The sequence below is a fragment of the Mustelus asterias genome, chromosome 6 (assembly GCF_964213995.1).
Source record: "Mustelus asterias chromosome 6, sMusAst1.hap1.1, whole genome shotgun sequence".
Taxonomy (NCBI): Eukaryota; Metazoa; Chordata; class Chondrichthyes; order Carcharhiniformes; family Triakidae; genus Mustelus; species Mustelus asterias.
In genome coordinates, this window is record NC_135806.1 from 15,637,503 (window position 1) to 15,661,345 (window position 23,843).

The following is a 23,843-nucleotide window of genomic DNA, read 5'->3' on the forward strand; positions in this document are numbered from 1 at the left end:
TACTTGAGCACATTTTTATGAGATCAGTTTGACCAACATTTATAATTGGAAAATTATTGCAATTACATTTTCTTTGGGGCCGCCCGGTAGCACAGTGGTTAGCACTGCTGCCTCACAGCACCAGGGAACGGGTTCAATTCCGCCTTTGGGTCACTGTCTGTGTGGAGTTTGCACATTCTCCCCGTGTCTGCATGGGTTTCCTCCGGTTTCTTCCCACAGTCCAAAGGCGTGCAAGTTAGGTGGATTGGCCATGCTAAATTGACCCTAGTGTGGGGGATTAGCAGGGTAAATATGTGGGGCTATGGGAATAAGGCCTGGGTGGGATTGTGGTCCGTGTAGACTCAAATGGCCTCCTCATGCACTGGAGGGATTCTATGATTAACAAAACAAGGTTATGCCTGATGAATGATGCTTATATGGCTTTAAGCTTTAATTTTAATACTTTGTGGGGGTCCGGGATTGCCTGCGTATTTGCATTTGTATAGATGGCCCAAAACAATCTATGGGCATGTGAGCATGAGTATGCTACTTGTGTAAGTACGATACACCCACATCACCTCAAATGTTTACAATCAGCAGTCAGAGTAGAACATAGAACATAGAACATAGAAAAAATACAGCACAAACAGGCCCTTCGGTCCACAAGTTGCGCCGGTCATGTCCCTACCTACCTAGACTTATATATAGGCTCACCTATAACCCTCAATCCTATTAAGTCCCATGTACTCATCCAGGAGTCTCTTAAAAGACCCTATCGAGTTTGCCTCCACCACCACTGACGGCAGCCGATTCCACTCACCCACCACCCTCTGAGTGAAAAACTTACCCCTAACATCTCCTCTGTACCTACTCCCCAGCACCTTAAACCTGTGTCCTCTCGTAGCAGCCATTTCAGTCCTGGGAAAAGGCCTCTGAGAATCCACCCGATCTATACCTTTCAACATCTGGTACACCTCTATCTGGTCACCTCTTATCCTTTGTCTCTCCAAGGAGAAAAGACCGAGCTCCCTCAGCCTATCCTCATAAGGCATGCCAACCAATCCAGGCAACATCCTTGTAAATCTTCTCTGCACCCTTTCAATCATTTCCACATCCCTCCTGTAATGAGGTGACCAAAACTGAGCAAGTGGGGTCTGACGAGGGTCTTATAAATCTGCAAGTACTTCTCAAAGTGAAGAACTGGATCTCTGGCAGTGGGCAGAGACTTGCAAGGGGGAGCCAGTAAACGTTTATTTTATTCATTTGTGGGACCTGCGTGTCACTGGCTGGCCAGCATTTAATGCCCACCCCTAGTTGCCCTTGAACTGAATGGCTTGCATGGCCATTTCAGAGGGCAGTTGAGAGTCAACCACATTGTGGTTGATTTGATTTTGATTTGATTTGATTTATTGTCACATACATTAGTATACAGTGAAAAGTATTGTTTCTTGCGCACTATACAGCCAAACCATACCGTTCATGGAAATGAAATGAGAGTGCAGAATATTGTGTTACAGTCATTGCTAGGATCTAGAGAAAGATCAACCTAATGTGAGGTAGGTCCATTCAAAAGTCTGATGGCAACAGGGAAGAAGTTGTTCTTGAGTTGGTATGTGACCTCAGACTTTTGTATCATTTTACCAATGGAAGAACGTGGAAGAGAGTATGTCCGGGGTGTGTGGGGTCCTTAATTATGCTGGTTGCTTTGCCGAGGCAGTGGGAAACGTAGACAGAGTCAATGGATGGGAGGCTGGTTTGCATGATGGATTGGGCTACATTCATGACCTTTTGCAGTTTCTCTGGACTCTCATGTGGTGGAGATGCCGGCGTTGGACTGGGATGAACACAGTAAGAAGTCTCACAACACCAGGTTAAAGTCCAACAGGTTTATTTGGTAGCAAATACCATAAGCTTTCGGAGTGCTGCTCCTTCGTCAGATGGAGTGGAAATGTGCTCTCAAACAGTGCACAGAGACACAAAATCAAGTTACAGAATACTGATTAGAATGCGAATCCCTACAGCCAGCCAGGTCTTAAAGATACAGACAATGTGGGTGGAGGGAGCATTAAACACAGGTTAAAGAGATGTGTATTGTCTCCAGACAGAACAGCTAGTGAGATTCTGCAAGCCCAGGAGGCGAGCTGTGGGGGTTACTGATAATGTGACATAAATCCAACATCCCGGTTAAGGCCGTCCTCATGCGTACGGAACTTGGCTATCAGTTTCTGCTCAGTGACTCTGCGCTGTCATGTGTCGTGAAGGCCGCCTTGGAGAACGCTTACCTGAAGATCCAAGGCCGAATGCCCGTGACTGCTGAAGTGCTCCCCCACAGGAAGAGAACGGTCTTGCCTGGTGATTGTCGAGCGGTGTTCATTCATCCGTTGTCGTAGTGTCTGCATGGTTTCCCCAATGTACCATGCCTCGGGACATCCTTTCCTGCAGCGTATCAGATTCTTAATTCCAGATATTTTTATTGAATTCAAATTCCACCATCTGCCGTGGTGGGATTCGAACCTCAGTTCCCAGAACTTTAGCTGAGTTTCTGGATTAATAGTTTAGTGATAATACCACTAGGCCATCACCTCCCTCCTGTGTGAAAGTGCTTACCAAGTAGGGAGGGTCGCATGATGTGTGCGATGCAGCTGGATGCCTGGTGACGATTTGGCATTTCACCTTGCCACTGCATCGCCTCTCAGAACCACCTGCTACCTAAGACGTTGAGTGCTTTAATCGAAAGCCCTATGCAGACTGATATGGCAAACATCACCAGCCTCTGGCATTACCACATTGCCACTCAAGCGAGATGCACAAACTAGTGGCCATCCTGCAGCGTGTCTCCAGGTGCTCCGTAGGTCCATCGCTTCTGCTTTGAATTACATAGGATTTTTATGTGTGTTTTGAGCAAGTTGCATTCTGCAATCACATCCCGTTTGCCCTGACTTACAAGAAATGTTAGCTTTTAAATTGAGTGATTTATGAGTTATTGCCGCACATCACATGAAGAATAGAATAGAGTGAAAAGCAGGCACACATAACATTTAGAAGTAAGTTTTATTAAAAGCTTTATTAAAGCACTTTGCGTGCAGCACTTTTATATTATGATCATTATATAGTGTTCTAATTTGGATGGTGTGTCTGCAATTAATAATCTATTTAAAAAAGGCCCTGCAACCAAAACGTTTGAAAACCAATGGCCTGTCTAAATGTTTAACGAATTATAATAATTGACCTTACCACAAGTTACAGATTCTTGTATGCAAGTCTTCTGCAATTATGTACAGTAATAATTTGAATGGGGTTCAACAATGTAGGGTTCTTAAGCATGATGACCTTGAATTTCCTGCGCAGGTGCCCGCTCAGGGTGTAAATTAATTCTGCGGAATAATTGACCGTACGGGCAGCACGGTGACACAGTGGTTAACACTGCTGCCTCACAACGCCAGGGACCCAGGTTCGATTCCTCACCTGGGTCACTGTCTGTGTGGAGTTTGCACAGTCTCCTCGTGTTTGCGTGGGTTTCCTCTGGGTGCTCCGGTTTCCTCCACAGTCCAAAGTCGTGCAGGTTAGGCTGATTGGCCATGCTAAATTGCCCCTTAGTGTCAGGGGGGTTAGCAGGGAAAATATATGGGGCTACGGGAATAGGGGCTGGGTGGGATTGTGGTTGGTGCAGATATGATGGGCTGCACTGTAGGGATTCTATGATTCTATGACTATTGTGGGCATAAATAAGTTGCACATGTAAGTGCAATACTCCTAAATCTCCAGCTGTCTACTGATCCTTCAACCCAAATGCATTGCTGTCCATAAAACCAGCCATAGTCCAGCATTCAAATGCGAGTTTCTTACACTTGCAGATGGTCCCTTCAAATTCTGTCTTTCAGATGCATTGGCACCTGTGCTGGCATGATCCCAAATCACATGCCACCAGGAAGCACCAAAGCCATTTTCAGCAGTGCATTCAATATTTACGCTCAATGTTAGAAATGACATCTTAAAATGTCTGTTTGGGTGGCACTGCTTCTGTCTAATGCTGAAACAGAGAAGGGCAGACAGGATGAAGAGAAGCAATACAGGAAACACCATGAGTGGTGAGACTGGTGCCCAATGTAGAGTGTAAATAGGGCTTGAATGGCTCTCCAAGATCTGTCTGAAGAGTTGACTGTACAATGGTTCTGGTCTCACAAAGGAGCCCTAGGCCAATGATGTGAATTCTTTACAGATGACAAAACGTTTTGGCCTGCGGGCAGCCTGTAGAATGAAGGCGACTGTGGCCTCAACTTTTATATGTCTGGATCAGAGACCAGAGATTGTTGACCTACTGGCCCCCACCTCTCAACCAACCTCTCTTCCACCACAGCCCCCCCCCCCCTCCAATCACCCTCTCCCCCACCACAACAGCCCCGCCAATCCACAGAAAGCAACTGGCCCAGATGGGGTACCCGGACGTGCACTCAGATCCTGCGTGGATCAGCTGGCGGAGGTATTCACAGACATCTTCAACCTCTCTTTACAACAATCTGATGTCCCGATCTGCTTCAAGAAGACGACCATCATCCCGGTACCTGAGAAAAACCAAGCAGCGTGTCTTAATGACTATCGTCTGGTAGCTCTGACATCCATCATTATGAAATGCTTCGAAAGGTTAGTCATGGCACGAATCAATTCCAGCCTCCCGGACTACCTGGATCCACTACAGTTTGCCAACTGCCGCAACAGGTCCACAGCAGATGCCATCTCCCTGGCCCTACACTCAACCCTGGAAAACCTAGATAACAAAGACACCTATGTCAGACTCCTATTTATTGACTACAGTTCAGCCTTCAACACTATTATTCCCACAAAACTCATTTCCAAACTCCGTGGCCTGGGCCTTGGCTCCTCCCTCTGCGACTGGATCCTGAATTTCCTAACTTACAGATCACAATCAGTAAGGATAGGCAACAACACCTCCTCCACGATAATCCTCAACATCGGTGCCCCACAAGGCTGTGTTCTCAGCCCCCTTCGATACTCCTTATACACCTATGACTGTGTGGCCAAATTCCCCTCCAATTCGATTTTCAAGTTTGCTGATGACACCACCGTAGTGGGACAGATCTCAAACAATGATGAGACAGAGTACAGGAACGAGATAGAGAATCTGGTGAACTGGTGCAGCGACAATAAACTCTCCCTCAATGTCAACAAAACGAAGGAAATTGTCACCAACTTTAGGAAGCGTAAAGGAGAACATGCCCCTGTCTACATCAACGGGGACAAAGTAGAAAGGGTCGAGAGCGTCAAGTTTTTAGGTATCCAGATCACCAAGAACCTATCCTGGTCCTCCCATGCCGACACTATAGTTAAGAAAATCCACCAATGCCTCTACTTTCTCAGAAGACTAAGGAAATTTGGCATGTCAGCTACGACTCTCACCAACTGCTCACCATAGAAAGCATTCTTTCTGGCTGTATCACAGCTTGGTATGGCTCCTGCTCTGAACAAGACCGCAAAGAACTACGAAGGGTTGTGAATGAAGCCCAATGCAAACCAGCCTCCCATCCATTGACTCTGTCTTCACTTCCCGCTACCTTAGCAAAGCAGCCAGCATAATTAAGGACCCCACTCACCCTGGACATTCTATCTTCCACCTTCTTCTGTCGGGAAAAAGATACAAAAGTCTGAGGTCACATAGCAAACGACTCAAGAACAGCTTCTTCCCTGCTGCTGTCAGACTTTTGGATGGACCTACCTTGCATTAAGCTGATCTTTCTCTACAGCCTGGCTATGACTGTGACACAACATTCTGCACTCTCTCATTTCCTTCTCTATGAACGGTATGCTTTGTCTGTATAGCGCGCAAGAAACAATACTTTTCACTGTATGCTAATACATGTGACAACAATAAATCAAATCAAAAAGGTGGCACTCAGTGCACCTACCATCACCATCCACACCCACCATCTGACTACACGAGGTCTGGCATGTGGGCGAGCTCTAAACATTAAGATGGCATGGGCAGAATAGGCATATTTCGGGTGTGGGTTCCAGACTGGGCCACTGCTGGAGATTGCTTGGATATCTGGTATAACTTCTGAAGTGCCCTGGGAGATCTAGAAGCAATCCACTCCCCACAGGAAAATCCAATATCTGTCTGCAGTGTGTGGCATGATGGCACAGTGGTTAGCACTGCTGGATCACAGCACCAGGGACCCAGGTTCGATTCCCAGCTTGGGTCAATGTCTGTGCAGAGTCTGCACGTTCTCCCTGTGTCTGCATGGGTTTCCTCTGGTTTCCTCCCACAGTCCGAAAGACATGCTGGTTAGGTGCATTGGCCATGCTGAATTCCCTCCACAGTGTACCCGAACAGGCTCTGGAGTCCGGTGACTGGAGGATTTTCACAGTAACTTCGTTGCAGTGTTAATCATAGAATCAACAGTGTCGAAGGAGGCCATTTGGCCCATTGAGCCTGCATCGACAACAATCCTACCCAGGTCCCATCCCTGTAACCCCACATATTTGCCCTCCTAATCGCCCTGACACCAAGGGGCAATTTATCATGGCCAATCAACCGAACCTGCACACCTTTGGACTGTGGGAGGAAACCGGAGCACCCAGAGGAAACCCACACAGACACAACTTGATGTAAGCCTACTTGTGACACTAATAAATAAACTTAGAAAAAGTGTGTGTGTGTGTGTGTGTGTGGGCGAGCTGCTCCTTCCCCCGAAGGAAATTCAGCCCTGCAGTGTGCTGATGCTGGAGGGGGAGGAGGAGAGAGGGCGGGGTACCTTGAGGCTGACTGGCAGGAGGAAACAGAGCCTGATGCTTCTATCGGTCTTCATCCAGTTGGAATAAACCTGTGTGAACATCCCTTCCCGAACAGAATCGCCTTTAGCAACTCAACCTCCCGTCAAAAAAAGGCAGCAGCAACAACTACCGTACAGATGACAACTGCCAGGAAACCGAATGCATTCACGCTGATTGTTTTGCCATTATTCATACACGGTAAGGAAACAATTTAATTCCCCACAACTACAACAGAACACAATAGGTTGCAACAAGACAAAAAAAAGACCGCGACACAAAATGTTGACATTTTTTAGATTACATACAGTGGGATGTGTTGCAATTTCACTAGTAAGTGGCTGTTTTGTGTGTGTGTGTGTGCTTTTGTGCAGGTTATTTTGCCTCCAGGGCAGAATATCGGCTGTTCCAGAGAATATTCCGCCGGTATAACCAGTCCATCAGACCGGTGGAGAATGTGTCTGACCCGGTCACCGTCCACTTCGAGATCTCCATCTCCCAGCTGGTCAAAGTGGTAAGGACAACACCGTGGGTGGGAATGATAGTAGAACTTAATTGCAAGTGTATATGTATGTGTGTATTTCTTTTTGGGGAAGGAGGGGTGGCCGTGCTGTGGTTGTAAAGTTTAATTCGTTTAATTTCAATCACCTCCTGGCAGGATGAAGTCAACCAGATAATGGAGACAAATCTTTGGCTGCGACATGTAAGTTGTGTCAGTTGCACTGTACATTAGCAATGCGCCTCCCCCAGGTATAACATGCTTCCTCAGCCCGCTTGCTGTACCACCAGGGCCCCCATGTATGTTCCCCTGATCTCGTTTCTCAGCAGCTAAGGCAATCTCGGGCTATCTCACTTACTTTCATTCCCTGGGGAGTTTGGATTCCATCTGGGCCTTAATTTCACCACAGCCCAGCACAGTTAGCAGCAGCACTCTGAGATTTGCACTACAGAAAACCCTACTCCCCTTCCACTCTTTTGGAGGACTTGTACGAGTTTAAGTATTGTGTGTGTATGTGTGTGTGTGGTTCATTGCGCTTTTACAGTTCAATGTGGGACACTGCACTCTGTTTCAGAGCTGCAACAGATGACTAATATGATTAAGAGTTTTTGAAAAAAATAACTCTGTGCATAAAGTAGAGCAGTGGAGCTAATTTTGTTGCTCTTTCAAAGAGCTAGCACAGGTACGATGGACTGAATAGCCTCTTTCAGTGCCACCCCAGCATAAATATAGGATTGCACCCAAATAACCACAGTTCTTTCTGCAGAGGCAATTATGTTGCATGTGCTGGAAATCTGAAATAAAGGCAGGAAATGTAATAAATTAAATAAATAAAGTATTTATTACTGTCACAAGTGGGCTTACATTAACATTGTAATGAAGTTGCTGTGAAAATCCCCTAGTCGCCAAATTCCGGTGCCTGTCCTGGTAGACTGAGGGAGAATTTAGCATGGCCAATCCAGCTAACCAGCATTTTGGACTGTGGGAGGCATTAACTAGTGGGGTCCCGTCCCACAGGGATCGGTGCTGGGACCCCAGTTATTCACAATATATATTAATGATTTGGATGAGGGAACAAAATGTAACATCTCAAAGTTTGGAGATGATACCAATTTGGTTGGGAGGGTGAACTGTGACGAGGATGTAGAAATCCATCACCATGATCTGGACAGGTTGGGTGAGTGAGCAAATCAATGGCAGATGCATTACAATTTGGATAAATGTGAGGTTATTCACTTTGGAAGCAAAAACAAGAAGGCAGATTACTACCTGAATGGCTGTAAATTGGGAGAGGGGAGTGTGCAGCGGGACCTGGATGTCCTTGTGCACCAGTCGCTGAAGGTAAGCATGCAGCTGCAGCAGGCAGTAAAGAAGGCAAATGGGATGTTGGCCTTCATTGCGAGAGGTTTCGAGTACAGGAGCAGGGATGTGTTGTTGCAATTATACAGGGCCTTGGTGAGGCCACACCTGGAGTATTGTGTGCAGTTGTGGTCTCCTTTTCTGAGGAAGGATGTTTTTGCTCTCGAGGGAGCGCAGCGAAGGTTTACCAGGCTGATTCCGGGGATGGCGGGACTGATGTACGAGGAGAGATTGACTAGGTTAGGATTGTTTTCGCTGGAGTTCAGCCAAATGAGGGGGAATCTCATAGAGATTTATAAAATACTAACTGGACTAGACAGGGTAGATGCAGGAAGGATGTTCCCGATGGTGGGGGTGTCCAGAACCAGGGGTCACAGTCTGAGGATACAGGGTAGACCATTTAGGACGGAGATGAGGAGACATTTCTTCACCCAAAGAGTGGTGAGCCTGTGGAATTCATTACCACAGGAAATAGTTGATGCCAAAACATTGAATGTATTCAAGAGGCGGCAATGTATAGCATTTGGGGTGAACAGGATAAGGGTTATGGAGAGAAAACAGGATTAGGCTATTGAGTTGGATGATCAGCCATGATCGTGATTAATGGCGGAGCAGACTCAAAGGGCCGAATGGCCTTCTCCTGCTCCTGTCTTCTATGTTTCTATGAAACCAGAGCACCCGGAGGAAACCCATGCCGACACAGGGAGAACATGCAGACTCCACACAGACAGTGACCCATGCCGGAATTGAATCCGGGTCTCTGATGCTGTGAGTCATTGGTGCTAACCACTGTTCCACCGTGTTGGAAATACTTAGGGCTGGCAGTATCTGAGGAGCGAGAAACTGAGTTATTAATGTTTTGGGTCCATGGCAATTCTGATTAAAAGTCTTTCTATGAATGAATGAGTATTGTGTGTATAAATCTAGTATTTAAACATGCCAATGCACTCATAGCTGGTCACACCTAATAAATACTTTGTTGATAAGACGGCATTGCATATATTTACAATGAATGCAACATTTCCAATTCTGTACTGGGTATTTCTAACAGATTTGGAATGATTACAAACTGCGGTGGAACCCAGTTGATTATGATGGGATCGAATCCATCAGAGTTCCTTCTGCCGAGATATGGAAACCAGACATTGTGCTGTACAACAAGTGAGTCTCATGTGACCATTAGACCGGGAGCCAATGCTTTAATCTGTTTGGCGTATTTACTCACGGTTTCTCCAGATATTTCCGAGGCGCACTGACCACTTTTGGACCCTTCTACTTTGCAGTGCGGTGGGAGAATTCCAAGTTGGGGACAAAACCAAAGCACTCCTCAAATATGATGGAACCATTACCTGGATGCCTCCTGCTATTTTTAAAAGCTCCTGTCCAATGGACATCACCTATTTTCCTTTTGATTATCAGAACTGTTCGATGAAATTTGGATCCTGGACCTATGATAAAGCCAAAATTGACCTTGTAATCATAGGGTCCAAAGTAAATCTGAAAGACTATTGGGAGAGCGGTGAATGGGAGATCATTGATGCTCCAGGATATAAACATGACATTAAGTATAATTGTTGTGAAGCTATTTATGTGGACATTACATACTCCTTCTACATTCGAAGATTGCCTTTGTTTTACACAATCAACTTGATCATTCCCTGCCTGTTGATCTCCTTCCTGACTGTGCTGGTATTTTATCTGCCCTCTGACTGTGGAGAGAAGGTCACTTTGTGCATATCCGTCCTCCTGTCTTTGACAGTATTTCTGTTGGTTATCACTGAAACTATTCCATCCACCTCTCTAGTGATTCCTCTGATTGGCGAGTACCTCTTATTTACAATGATCTTTGTCACTCTGTCTATTGTTATTACAGTTTTTGTGCTAAATGTCCACTATCGAACTCCAACTACTCATGTCATGCCAGGGTGGGTGCGAAGGGTCTTCCTGCACTTCTTACCCAGAGTAATGTTGATGAGAAGGCCTTTAGACGAAAAGCAAGCTGAAAATTCAAGGAGCAGACGAAGGAAAGCCAACTGGCCCCAACCAAACTGCGCCAACTATCTGGAGCACGATGACTTCAAGATTTGTAACGAACAGCCTAAGTGCCCCTGCCAGTATTGTAAGGAGCCCATCCATGCTGCTTCCTGTAATCTTTGCAGACGCACCAGTCCTCAGTCACTTGAAACTCTGTTGGGTGTCTCACTCCTTTCCCCTGAAATCCGACAGGCTATAGAGAATGTCAAGTACATTGCAGAAAACACGAGGAGCCAGAATGCTGCCAAAGAGGTAGGTGGAGATCCTCTGCCTAATGGGCAAGGAGTAAGGTTGTGCATTGTACATTCAACATCCCTATCGCTTTCTTTGATGCAAATGACAGTACATTGGATTTGCATCATTGAAAAAAGGCATTTGAGTCAACTGGGTCACTTTGATTCTCCTTAAATACATCCACATTTTTCATCTGAACTACTCCCTGTGTAGTGAGTTCCACCTTCTAACCAGTCATATTTATGACCCCAAAGTATTGCTTTACCCCCACAAGTGCAAGCATTTTCTCTGTCAAACCCTTTCATAGCATTAATGATCTCAAAGAGACCACGAATAAGTGTCTTCTTTCCAAGAGAAAAAAGCCCTTTGGCAGAACTTTCCCGTCCCGCCCGCCATGGGAATCGTAGCAGGCGGGACACAGACCATGCAAAGGTCCGTTGACCTCGGGTGGAATTTTCCGGTCTTGGATTGAGCATGGCCAGAAAATCTGTCCTGACTTTCAATCCTTCTTGATAGGTACAACCTCTTAATTCTGGTATCAGCCTGGAAATCTTATTTGCATCTTTTCTATCCCTGTGTATCCCGCCAGAAAGGCAATTATGCACACACATATACACACACTCACATACATATATACACATATACATATCCATACACATAGATGCACACACATGCACATATACACACTCACATGCATATATATACACATGCACACACAAACACATACACACATACATACGTAGACAAATATACACACACATATACACACACATACGTACACACATGCATTCACATACACATTCACATATACACATGTACACATATACATGCATATATACATGCATACACACAAACACATTCAAAGGGAATTACCAGTAACATAAGTAAAGGAGTCCATTCATTTAAGACAAAAATCAGCCTGTGGCAAAAAAAATATACTTCCATCTGAAACAAAAATGCAGCAGTGTGTCAGAGGAATGCGACCACTTGGTGAGTAATTTTAGCATTGTTAATGGATAATAGAAATACGGCTTTGTAGGTAATCCTTGGCAATCTGTCCTTAGCCCCAAAACTCAGCTCAAATCCACGTAAATACCTATCATTCACTGATGTTTCACTTCCGTGATTTATATCTTCATCAGAACCCAGGAATTTGAGCTGTATTAATTGTCCCCAAACATCCACAATCCCCTCCCCATATTTACTTCTTAATGTGTTTACATTTTTAATTTCATATTTATTTTACGTTTCTATTATTTTACATGTTACATTTGTGTATTTATATTCTCGGCAAACATGACAAAACCAGGCCTTTTTTTTGTCCTTTTCCATGGAATGTACTGATTGTTCTCTAATCCAAGTACTGAGAAGCCCAGTACTCGCAGGGTTAATGTGGCTGAGCTGGCTCTTTTTGTGGCAAGTTATATGAGGTCTTCTTATTTATTGGTGTTACCAAGAAAAAACAACATAATAGTAAAATTTGCTCATCAATTTGTATGAAAATAATTCTTACTATATTTCAATGTATGTATTGTATTACACATTTCTTGTAACTTTTAAGGAAAGAGTTTGCATTTATGTAGAGCCTTACATGACCTCAGTACGTTCCAAAGCACTTCATAGCCAATCAATTACTTTTGAAGTGTAATCATTGTTATAAAGTTGAGAAAATGGCAGCAATGTGCACAGCAAGATCTCACCAATTGCAATCAGATAAATGATCAGGTAAGTAATGTTGGTTGAAGGATAAATACTAACCAGAACACTGGGGAGACTCAACTGCTCTTCTTCAAGTAGTAGCCTTGGGCTTGTTAATGTCGACCTGAGAGCGCACTCTGAGACCCCATGCGGGATTTTATGACCTCGCTCGGGCAAGGCTCGTAAAATCCCGCCGAATCCAATGGAGAATTCCGTTCTGCGAGCCTCACTCGCCCGATTCTGGGGCGGGCGAGGAGATAAAATTCCGGTCCCCAGAATTTAAAAAAATTCATTCATGCGATGTGACTTTCAACTGCCTAGGCCAGCACTTATTGTCTGTCCCTAATTGCCCCTGAGGAGGAGGTTGTGAGCTGCCTGCTTGAACCGGTGCAGTCCCAGTGGTGTCGGTACAGTGTTGTTAAGGAGGGAGTTCCAGGATCTTGACCCAGTGACAGTGAAGGAATGGTGAAATATTTCGAAGTCAGGATGGTGAGTGTTTTGGAGGGGAACTTCCAGGCGGTGATGCTTGCATATGTCTGCTGCCCTTGTCCTTCCCAATGGTAATGACCATAGGTTTGGAAGGTGGGCTTACAGACCCCCAGACAGAGTTAAGGTGCTTTGGAAAGTGCAGCACTGCAATGTTGTGCCAGCTTGGATTATGGCTCAGGACTCTGAACCCACAACCTTCTGACTCATTTGAGAATGTGCCAGCTGATCCAAGGTTGACATCTTTTAGCTCAAAGCAGTATAAGAGATCTTCATAAACTATAGGATTGTGCACATTTTTTGTTCAGACAATGGGGACAAAGTGCTTGGATTTAACATAGAAATGGAAAGGTGGGCATTTCTTGTTTTCCTTCTTCTGTTTTTCATCATAATATTGGGTTTATCCAATTCTCGATGTTTAATGGGAATCCATTGTTGATACAAAAGGGCTGTTGGTCTGAATAGAGAGCCAAACTGGTTTATTTGGTTCACTTGATAGAGTAGCCAGTTAAACATAGCTTGAGATTATAATGCCAGTCTATTTGAAGTTGACTTTGAACAGTGCTACATGTGGCTAAGTCTGACCAAACCAATGGGTTTGCAAAATTATTCAGTTGAATTTCTTCATGTCAGAGCTGTGTAATGAGATCAGTAAACAGCAGAGCAACTTGAGAGCAGTGACTTTACAGACAGCAGCTGAAAAAAATGTTTCAGCACGGAGGGACTTATGGTGGGCCTCTTACTCCGATCCGTTGACAAATTAAATCCCATTTCTGAAAAGTTCATCACGCAGTTACACCACACAATACCTCCAAAGTTAGCATTGCTGCTGTGTTACACATTTTGTTTAAGTGCAAATCGTTTCCTGCCACTCAACTTGGCTTGGTTCTTTTTGTAACCTAACCACGGTGGCAAAAGCGAATGTTAAATCTTTAAAAATCTATATGTTTGTAATGAACTGCAATGTTTCCTTTTAGTTTGTGAAGACAAAAGGGTGGGTCTTTCCTCTCATGATTGCACTGCTTCTTTTCTAGTGTGACCAGCTAGAGATCAGTCAGAAGAAATCTGAATGTGAATTTAAGAACGCATGCTCAGAATTTACTTTACCTTCTGACGAGAGAATGATGTAATTTACTTTTGCCACTCTCACCATCCTTAACACCGGTGTCGACTTCGAACTGCACCTGAAGTATAACACAGCAGAGGTCCCTTCCTCAGAATACAACTTCCACTTTTGCCAGACAAATTAAGTTTTATGTTGTTTTATTATTGTTACAAGTAGGCTGACATTAACACTGCAATTAAGGTGCTGTGAAAATTCCCTGATAGGAAGCCAATTCTGGGCTAACGGGACCAAGGGATAAGGCGGGAAAGGCAAGATCAGGATATTGAATTTGATATTCAGCCATGATCAAAATGAATGGTGAAGCAGGCTTGAAGGGCTGAATGGCCTACTCCTGCTTCTACTTTCTATATTTTTATAAGGCAAGACAGACTCCAGGGACTTTAATTTGGGACAAAAGTGGATCTGTGGATTTAAGTTGCAGATCAACCGTGATCTCATTGAATGGTTGACTCGAGATCAAATGGCTTACTCCAGATCCTGGGTTCCAATGTATTGGATGAATTAACCAACTGATCAATGTTTGCTGGTGGTGATTGAGAGGTAAATGGTGTCTGACACTCCCAGTCGATTACTGAGGGAGTGCAGCACTGTTAACAGTGATAAGATATTAAACCAATGCCCCATCTGTCCTCTTAGGCGGTAGATTCTGTGTGAGATTTGAGGCAGTTCTTCCAGTATTTTAGCTAGTGCTTCTCACTCAATCACCACTAAAAACATTATTATATGGTCATTCACCTCATTGCTGTTTGTTCCATTTTGCTACATTTCTCAACATTACAACCATGACTACACTTTCAAAATAATTACCGATGCTGATTTGTTTGCTATTTACTAACTTGTTTGCTTAATTCTATTTATTTGCATTAAAGTTATATCATAATCATGAAAAATGGCACAGGATAAGTCTTTGGACATAGACCTTCAGGCAAATTAAGTTACTTTCAACAAAAAACACACAGAAATGTTCCCTATATATTTCACAGCTTTTTGTTTTTTTTCCATATCGCCTGCCCCATGTGTTTTATTCCAATTCTAAAACTCAAAGGCTAAGTATGGGGATTTGGCTGGAAGTGGGATGGTAGTAACCATCTATAGTTCAAATAGATAGGGAGGTAATGCTGTACCCTCTTTGTATTTTGCAGGTGGAAGATGATTGGAAGTATGTGGCTATGGTAATTGACAGAATATTCCTGTGGGTATTTGTGTTGGTTTGTGTCCTTGGAACTGTGGGACTGTTTTTACAACCACTGATGGCTGCAGAGTAAATGCAATGACCTGTCTGAAATCTGTGAAAATCGTTTGTCTTATGTATATACCAGTGTCGTCTGTCACACCAGAACATACAGATGGCCGAACATAAAACGAGAGCATTAAAAAAGTTATTCCATTGAAATCTATGTTCTTGATACCGTGCGCAATATTGTTGTCAGCAAAATACTGTTTGTGTCTTTTTATGTATAATACCATAAATCATTGTTCATTGTGCTGTATCATAATATCAGTAAGTAGATCATGTCCTCTCTTCCTGTATTGTGAGTGATGCAATCATAACTTCATTAAAAATGTACCCTGTGGATGTTGAAAATGATATCAATAATGAAATCATATTGTGAATTTTACTCTTATTGTATTTGTTTTACAGTAACGACTTTTAAGTCCTTCCTTTTTATTGTGGCTGCATACTTTTTTTATTAGTGTCAGAAGTAGGCTTACATTAACACCGCAATGAAATTACTGTGAAAATCCTCTACTCGCCACACTCCAGCGCCTGTTCGGGTACACTGAGGGAGAATTTAGCATGGGCAAAGCACCTAACCGGCACGTCTTTCGGACTGTGGGAGGAAACCGTAGCACCCGGAGGAAACCCACGCAGACTTAGGGAGAATGTGCAAACTCCACACAGACATTGGCCCTAGGAATTGAACCCAGGTCCCTCACGTTGTGAGGCAGCAGTGCTAACCACTGTGCCACGATGCCACCCCGATATACATTTAATTATATTAGTGGATAAACTGTATTCAGTGTCTTTCTCCAAATTAATCAGAGCATCAGATAATTTTAGAAGCATTTTGTGAAAGGGTGGAGAAGAACATGAAAGATGTCCAACATACAGAATCTGAAGAATATTGGACCATTAAAGATCATTCATATTTCAATAAGTGGGTGAAAATGTTGGTTCCAACTGTTTCAGTATTTTCCTATTGTCTACACTGAATGGATTATATCTGAAATGCAAATGTTGCCTTATTTATTTTCAAAAATTATTCCACAAGATTTTTCCCCCTTTCTCTTCAATAATCATTAGAGTATGATTCTGTCAGTATCCTAGCTCTCTTATATATTTCCCATTTGATCATTTTTCATGCATGCACCTAGACACCTAGAGATTTTGCAGGGCTGTTAGATTCTGCAAGGCTTCACAGTGTCTTTATGTGACACATGCACTTTCAAGCTTGAATTGTTGAACAGTGATCAGGTTAGGGGAAAATAGAGTGTTTTCCTTAGCGGAGGAGCCACTGGCAAATGTAATCTTCCACAACAGCCAGCTGAGATCCGTCAACTGCAACTCTTGGGCCGACCGGAACAGCACTGGGCAGTGAATTATAGAATCCCTACATTGTAGAAGAGGCCATTCAGCCCATCAAGTCTGCACTGACAACAATTTCACCCAGGCCCTATCCCCGCAACCCCACACATTTACCCCGCTAATCCCTCTAACCTATGCATCCAGGGACACTAAGGGCCTGGTTTTACCATTTTGATTCTGTGTTGAATCTGGGAGTGTTTCAGATCTGACATTTAGACCCATTCTCAGGCGCCTCCATATGCACTGCCTGAAAAAAAACAATTCTGAATCACACTGCACAAGCCTGTGGGTGGGGGCTTAACGTGCCCGAAACCTTGCAGCTCCAATTGGCGCCTCCAACTGCGCATGCGCAGCAAACAAAAATAGAAAAACGTTCCCCTGCCACATCGCTCCCGGGCCTGATAATGCCTCCCCCGGTCCCTATCGACATTGCCCCACTCCCACAACATAACTGACCCCCTTATCCCCCCATCCCCTGCTTCCCTGACCTCGGCCCCTGCCCCCTTCCCGTCCAGCGATTGCACACAGAGTGGCAGCAGATCCCCCTTTCTCCCCACCGATGGCACGCAGAGTGGCAGTGGAACCCCCCTTCCCCTGTATGAGAGAGCGATCTGACCCTCCTCCTCCCTCCTCCCCCACCAGGGAGCCATCTGACCCGCCTCCCTCCCCCCCACCAGAGAGCCATCTGACCTGCCTCCCTCCTCCCCCCTCCCCCATCAGGGAGTGATCTGACCTGCTGCCCTCTCCCCCCACCAGAGAGCCATCTGACCTGCCTCCCTTCCCCCACCACCAGAGAGCTATCTGACCTGACTCCATCTCCCCCCACCAGGGAGCGATCTGACCCGCTGCCCCCAGCCCCCTGATCTGAGTCAGAGAGCTGCCGGAAGCTCTGAACTTACCTCCTCAGAAGCTGGAACACCCTAATTGGACTTTTGCGGACCATGCATGACCATGACAGGCGAACGCGGTGGAAAAATAGGAAATGCCGGTAAGTTTGGGCATGCAGCCCATTAAGTCAATTTAAATGCATGCGTGTTTTGGGCGCGGTGCCAACAGTGGCCATTAGTAAAGGGGGAACAGGTGCAGAGGCAGTCATGGATCTCACTACTCCCCTCACGCACGACTTTACCAAGTTTTCGCGCCTGGAAACGGGCACAACCTGATGGTAAAATTGACCCTTAGGGTCAATTTAGCATGGCCAATGTACCTAATCCTCACATCTTTGGACTATCGGAGGAAACCAGAGCACCTGGAAGAAACCCACATAGATCCGTGGAGAATGTGCAAACTCCACACAGACAGTGATTCAGGACAGGATTTGAACCCAGGTCCCTGGAGCTGTGAGGCAGCAGTGCTAACCACTGTGCTACTGTGCCACCCAGTGCTTTCGGCTGCTCAATCTGCTGGAGAGTGACTTTATTTTTATGCATTGAAGCTCAAAACAATAGCTTGTGAGTTCCTGTATACGTTTGCTCAAATATTACAAAAATGGAAAGACAGCCTTTCATATGTAGCACTTTCCACAACCTCAAGATGTCCCGAAATGATTTACAGCCAATGAAGCATATTTAAAGTGGTGAGTGCTGTAACATTTTAATACACATGGATAGACATGAATCTTAAACATTGTACAATTGACAAAGGCAGTTCATAAAGCTGAATACTAAATGACAAAAACAAGGCATTTAGATTTGTTCTGCTTATGGATTATTACAGTTGTTGTACAGAAAGGAAATTGCCCTGCTTCTGAAGGATATACATATCATGAAAGCAGTACAGTTGAGAATGCTCATGATTCCTTCAGGATTCTGTATCAAGGTGTGTGCACACACAAGGATACACAATGGTGTTGGTTGGAAAAAAAACACCAGCTGAAATTGGACTGAAGGCGCATAGAAGCTCGAGCAACAGTTAGAAGATGTGATTTGACCAGATATAGGGTGGAATTTTCCCTTTTACTTTGCAAAGTGTAACAGCAGACGGAAAAAGCCAAGTTGAAGCCATCGGCATCAACAGTGGTTTTCTCTGCGCTTATTGTTAGGAACAGAATGCAAACAAAACTGCGATGGGAGGGTCCCGCGACATCACTCGGCAGCACCAGGGACAGTGCCTGGCACGGCCATCTCTATGAGGTGAATACCATGGGAAACCAGTTGTAATTCATGCCAGTGTGTACTTATGCCAGTATGAATGGATTCACTAACTGGAGGGGAGGGAGCTGGGGGTGGGGGGGGTGGGGGGAGGGGGGGGGGGATGGTGATGGTTAGGTGCAGACACAGTAGGAAGTCTCACAACACCAGGTTAAAGTCCAACAGGTTTATTTGGAATCAGGAGCTTTCGGAGCGCTGCTCCTGCATCAGGTGACTCACCTGTTGGACTTTAACTTGCTGTTGTGAAACTTCTTACTGCACCCACCCAAGTCCAACGCCAGCATTTCCCACATCAGGTCTACAGGCCTGATAATGCAATTCAAATTTGTTACAATGTTGTTCCCAACATTGACCATCGAGATTTTCAAAAATTATGTCATGAGATGTGGCCACCAATGGCTGGGCGAGCATTTGTTGCCCATCCCTAATTGCTCTTGAGCTCAGTGACTTGCTAGGCCATTTCAGAGGGCACTTACGAGTCAACCACATTACTGTGGCTCTGGAGCCACATTACTGTGGCTCTGGAGCCACATGTAGGCCAGACCAGGTGAGGAGAGCAGATTTCCTTCCCTAAAGGACATCAGTGAACCAGATGGGTTTTTTCCGATAATCAACAATGGTTTCATGGTCATCAGTAGGTTCTTAATTCCAGATATATTTTATTGAATTCAAATTCCACCACCTGCCATAGTGGGATTCGAACCCAGATCCCCAGGACATGAGCTGAGTTTTGGAATTAATAGTCTAGTGATAATACCACAAGGCCATCACTACCCCATTACATCACTGCTGGTGGTGGGGGGGAGGGGGGGGAGGGGGGGGAGGGGGGGGTGGTGGGTGGTGGGGGGGGGGGGCGGTGCAGGGGGAGGGCGACAGGAATGGTGGGGAGCAATCACAGCAAGACTTTCCACTGAGGTAAAACGTGATTTGGACCTCTCGCGAGATTTTCCACTCCTGTTGCCAACCCACCTGAAAAGAATAGAAGTGGAAAATTCCAACTATAGTTTTTTCAGACAATTTGCATTATCTATTGAACTTCAAAACATGTTCATATTTTAATTATTGGGGGGAAACTTTTTTAAACTGAGTCAGCAGAATAAGTCAATCAAACGTGTGGCCAACAGAGAGAAATGTGTAAATAATTTCATTATTTTAAACACGTAATTGTGGAAATAAGGACTGACATACAGAATCATAGAATCATACAGTGCAGAAGAGGCCCATCGAGTCCCCGCCGACACATTGGAAACACCTGGACTCTCACCTAATCCCACCTACCTGCACTTAGCCCATAGCCCTGAATGTTATGCCAAGTGCTCATCCAAATGCTTTTCAAAGGATGTGAGGCAACCAGCCTCCACCACCCTCCCAGGCAGCGCATTCCAGACCATCACCGCCCTCTGGGTAAAAGAGCTTTTCCTCACATCCCCCCTAAACCTCCCGCCCCTCACCTTGAACCTATGTCTCCTCGTGACTGACCCTTTAATTAAGGGTAGCGCTTATCCACTCTGTCCATGTCCCTCATAATCTTGTGCACCTCGAACAGGTCGCCCCTTCTCCACTCCAACGAAAACAACCCAAGCCTACCCAACCTCTCTTCATAACTTAAATGTGCCATCCCAGGCAGCATCCTGGTGAATCTCCTCTGCACGCCCTCCAGTGCGATTACATCTTTCCGATAATGTGGTGACCAGAACTGCATGCAGTACTCCAGCTGTGGCTTCACCAAAGTTCTATACAACTCAAACATGACTTCCCTGCCTATGTAATCTATGATGTGGATCTCCCACTCACCTGACGAAGGAGTAGCGCTCCGAAAGCTAGTGGCATTTGCTACCAAATAAACCTGTTGGACTTTAACCTGGTGTTGTTAGACTCTTTACTATGTAATCTATGCCTCAATTGATAAAGGCGAGTGTCCCATATGCCTTTTTCAGAAATAGCGGACAAAATTTTATTCCAAAAGTATTGATCCAGATTTATATAAGTGATTTATATGTTAATTATTGTGTGAACCTACGTGCCAAAATTCATAAATGAGCTGTTAATTTTAGCACCTACAATATTAATATAACAGTGAAAATGGATGGAAAATGGTTAGTCTACTTAATGATTATTTCCTTGAAGGATTCACTGGAAGATGGACAGTAAAATGTCTTACTTCAATAGAAATAATGGCTGCGAGTCTCCCAAAAGTGCTGAATTGGCAAGAAAACTGTTCTTGATCACGACTGTTTTCTCAGTTCAGCTTCTCACCTGAATCTGCGCACTCTGTGCAATGCAGAGGTCCCAGTCATGAATCTCATTAAAAACCCAGCGGGGGGGGCCTATTCGCGCCAGAGTCTGACAGTTCTGCAACTCTGTGCATGCGCAGTGGTCCCGATCCATCAGACTCCCCATTTGCTGGCCAGCCCAGGACTACCACAGTGCTGCCCCTCCAGCCCCCCCCGCCCCCATGGCCTGATCGAGACCCCCACAGCAATTCCCGGGCTAGCCCTGACTCCCCCCTTCCCAGAGTGCCCTGATGTCCAGCCCCCCACACCCAGCAATGACAGTCCCCACCCCCCCGCCCCTCACCCTGGCAGACCCCCTCTGCTGACCCCCCTACGGGGTCAGGCCACACCCCCCCACCGGAGGCAGGTACCCCCCCCCCCCAGCAGACAATCCCCCCCCAGCACACCCCAATCGTTGCCCTCCCTCCATCCCAAACCGATCCTGTCTGCAGAGTGGCAGCGGGAGCCCCCACCCCCACCGATTGCCCCAGGTCCCACCTACAATAGGCCCTGCCCCCTTGGCACTGCCTGATGCCTAGTGGGCAATGCCAAGGTGCCCTCTGGGCATGGGCACTTTGCCACTTGGGCAGTGCCAGGGGGCACAGGCTGGCACTTCCAGGGTGCCCATGCCCAGGAGGCGCCCCCCCTGCCGCCCAACCCCCTGAGGGATCGATTGCCCCCCCCCTTCATTCTGGCGAGGTCTCCTGCTAGCTCCCCGAATGTGGGGAGCTAGTGTAAACCCCGCCGGAATGAACTACTCCTGGCAGAGTGGGAGATTCAATCGGGACCTGAAAGTTGCCGATAATTAGATTTAATATACATTTAAAATATATTAAAATAAGATTTGAATGACTTACCTGCCTTCCCTCCAGTTTCCAGCGTAGTCCGACCGGCGACTGTTCGCCGACTCTAGGAGATGCGCATGCATTCCCGGCGCATGCGCAAATTCCAGAACAAGGCCGCAACGCGCATCTCCCACCGCGACCCGGCAGAAAAATTGCGGGTCACGATGGGAGAATCGCGGCCAATGTGTGTTTTCTTGCATACTTCTATGTGAACAATGAATTATCAGCCAATGGCTTCAGTATCCTTACCCTAAACCTTACACCTAACCTGACAATAGAATCATAGGATCCCGACAGTGCAGAAGGAGGCCATTTGGCCCATCTAGCCTGCACCGACAACAATCCTACCCATCCTCGTAACCCCATGTACTTACCCTGCTAGTCCCCCTGACACTACGGGGCAATTTAGCATGGCCAATCAACCTAACCTGTACATCTTTAGATTGTGGGAGGAAACCGGAGCACCCGGAGGAAACCCACGCAGACACGGGAAGAATGTGCAAACTCCACACAGACAGTGACCCGAGGCCGGAATTGAACCCGGTAGCTGGTGCTGTGAGGCAGCAATGTTAACTATTGTGCCACCGTGCCACCCCAAATAGGTTGTCTTCAGAAAGCGTTGTGTGTTTTAAGGATGCACATGAGAATTGCTTTAGATTGTCATTGTGCTGTTGTACACAGGACCTACCTGGATCACTTAGGCTTCATTACACACCACACCAAAAGCCAGAGTGATGCCTGAGCTAACAATAGTTAACAATTACACCAGAGCACAAAACAAGGTGAGAGATTAGCGAAGCCACATTCAAAATGAAGATAATGGGAAATTAATGCTGCAATGCACACTATAATAAAATCAAAACTGGACCGTTGAGAGATGTTCATGTGTGAATTGAATATATGCATTATGAATATTTCAATCTGTCATCCATTATGTATTGTGCCTTTAAATGGCTGAATGGGCATTAAGCTGAGCAACACAAGATTGTTCTGCAATGCAAAGCTTGCCGCTATGTGCTGTCCAGGAACATCCACCGGTAGGGTTTGATTGTCTTGGAGAAGAATACAGTCAACATATGATCTCATTTGAAAGGTGTGGATTATTTAATCTCAGACGGATCAGTTCCAGATGAGCACTGAAAGAACATTGATACTCATCCTGGTAACTTGATTCTGATTGCAAGCAGCTCTATCCATGTTTCTTGTGGTGATGCACTGGAATTCAGAGAAAATTCAGGCAAAATACTTGAGACATTCCTTGGCACAGATTTTATGATGGTGGTGGGGGAACAAATGGTGGAGGGGTTTTATGACGAACTGTAGTTGTTCGCTGTCACCACTCTTCTGAACCTAACCGCAATGTCAGGATGCAATGTTGTGAATGAAGCCCAGTCCATCACGCAAATCAGCCTCCCATCCATTGACTCTGTCTACACTTCCCGCTGCCTCGGAAAAGCAGCCAGCATAATCAAGGACCCCACGCTCCCCGGACATTCTCTCTTCCATCTTCTTCCATCGGGAAAAAGATACAAAAGTCCGAGGACATGTACCAATCGACTCAAGAACAGCTTCTTCCCTGCTGTTGTCAGACTTTTGAATGGACCTACCTCGCATTAAATTGATCTTTCTCTACACCCTAGCTATGACTGTAACACTACATTCTGCATTCTCTCTTTTCCTTCTCTGTGAAAAGTATGCTTTGTCTGTATAGCACGCAAGAAACAATACTTTTCACTGTATACTACTACATGCGACAATAATAAATCAAATCAAAATCACACATTCGG

At 45.4% G+C, this 23,843-nt stretch overlaps 1 protein-coding gene across 1 annotated transcript; it reads left to right on the plus strand.

Annotated features, from left to right (window-relative positions):
* The first annotated feature begins 6,711 nt into the window (after positions 1–6,711).
* On the plus strand, positions 6,712–15,782 carry LOC144495263 (neuronal acetylcholine receptor subunit alpha-3-like). Its single transcript, XM_078215334.1, has 6 exons — positions 6,712–6,966; positions 7,140–7,279; positions 7,424–7,468; positions 9,675–9,784; positions 9,907–10,909; positions 15,344–15,782. The coding sequence occupies exons 1-6, from the start codon at positions 6,906–6,908 to the stop codon at positions 15,464–15,466; spliced, it is 1,482 nt and encodes a 493-aa protein (XP_078071460.1). The 5' UTR covers positions 6,712–6,905; the 3' UTR covers positions 15,467–15,782.
* The last annotated feature ends 8,061 nt before the right edge of the window (positions 15,783–23,843 follow it).

Coding starts and splice junctions, on each gene's coding strand:
- LOC144495263 (XM_078215334.1), top strand. CDS start 6,906: ATGACAACTGCCAGGAAACCGAATGCATTCACGCTGATTGTTTTGCCA. Junction 7,469..9,674: donor CAAATCTTTGGCTGCGACAT/GTAAGTTGTGTC, acceptor TATTTCTAACAG/ATTTGGAATGATTACAAACT. Junction 10,910..15,343: donor GCCAGAATGCTGCCAAAGAG/GTAGGTGGAGAT, acceptor TGTATTTTGCAG/GTGGAAGATGATTGGAAGTA.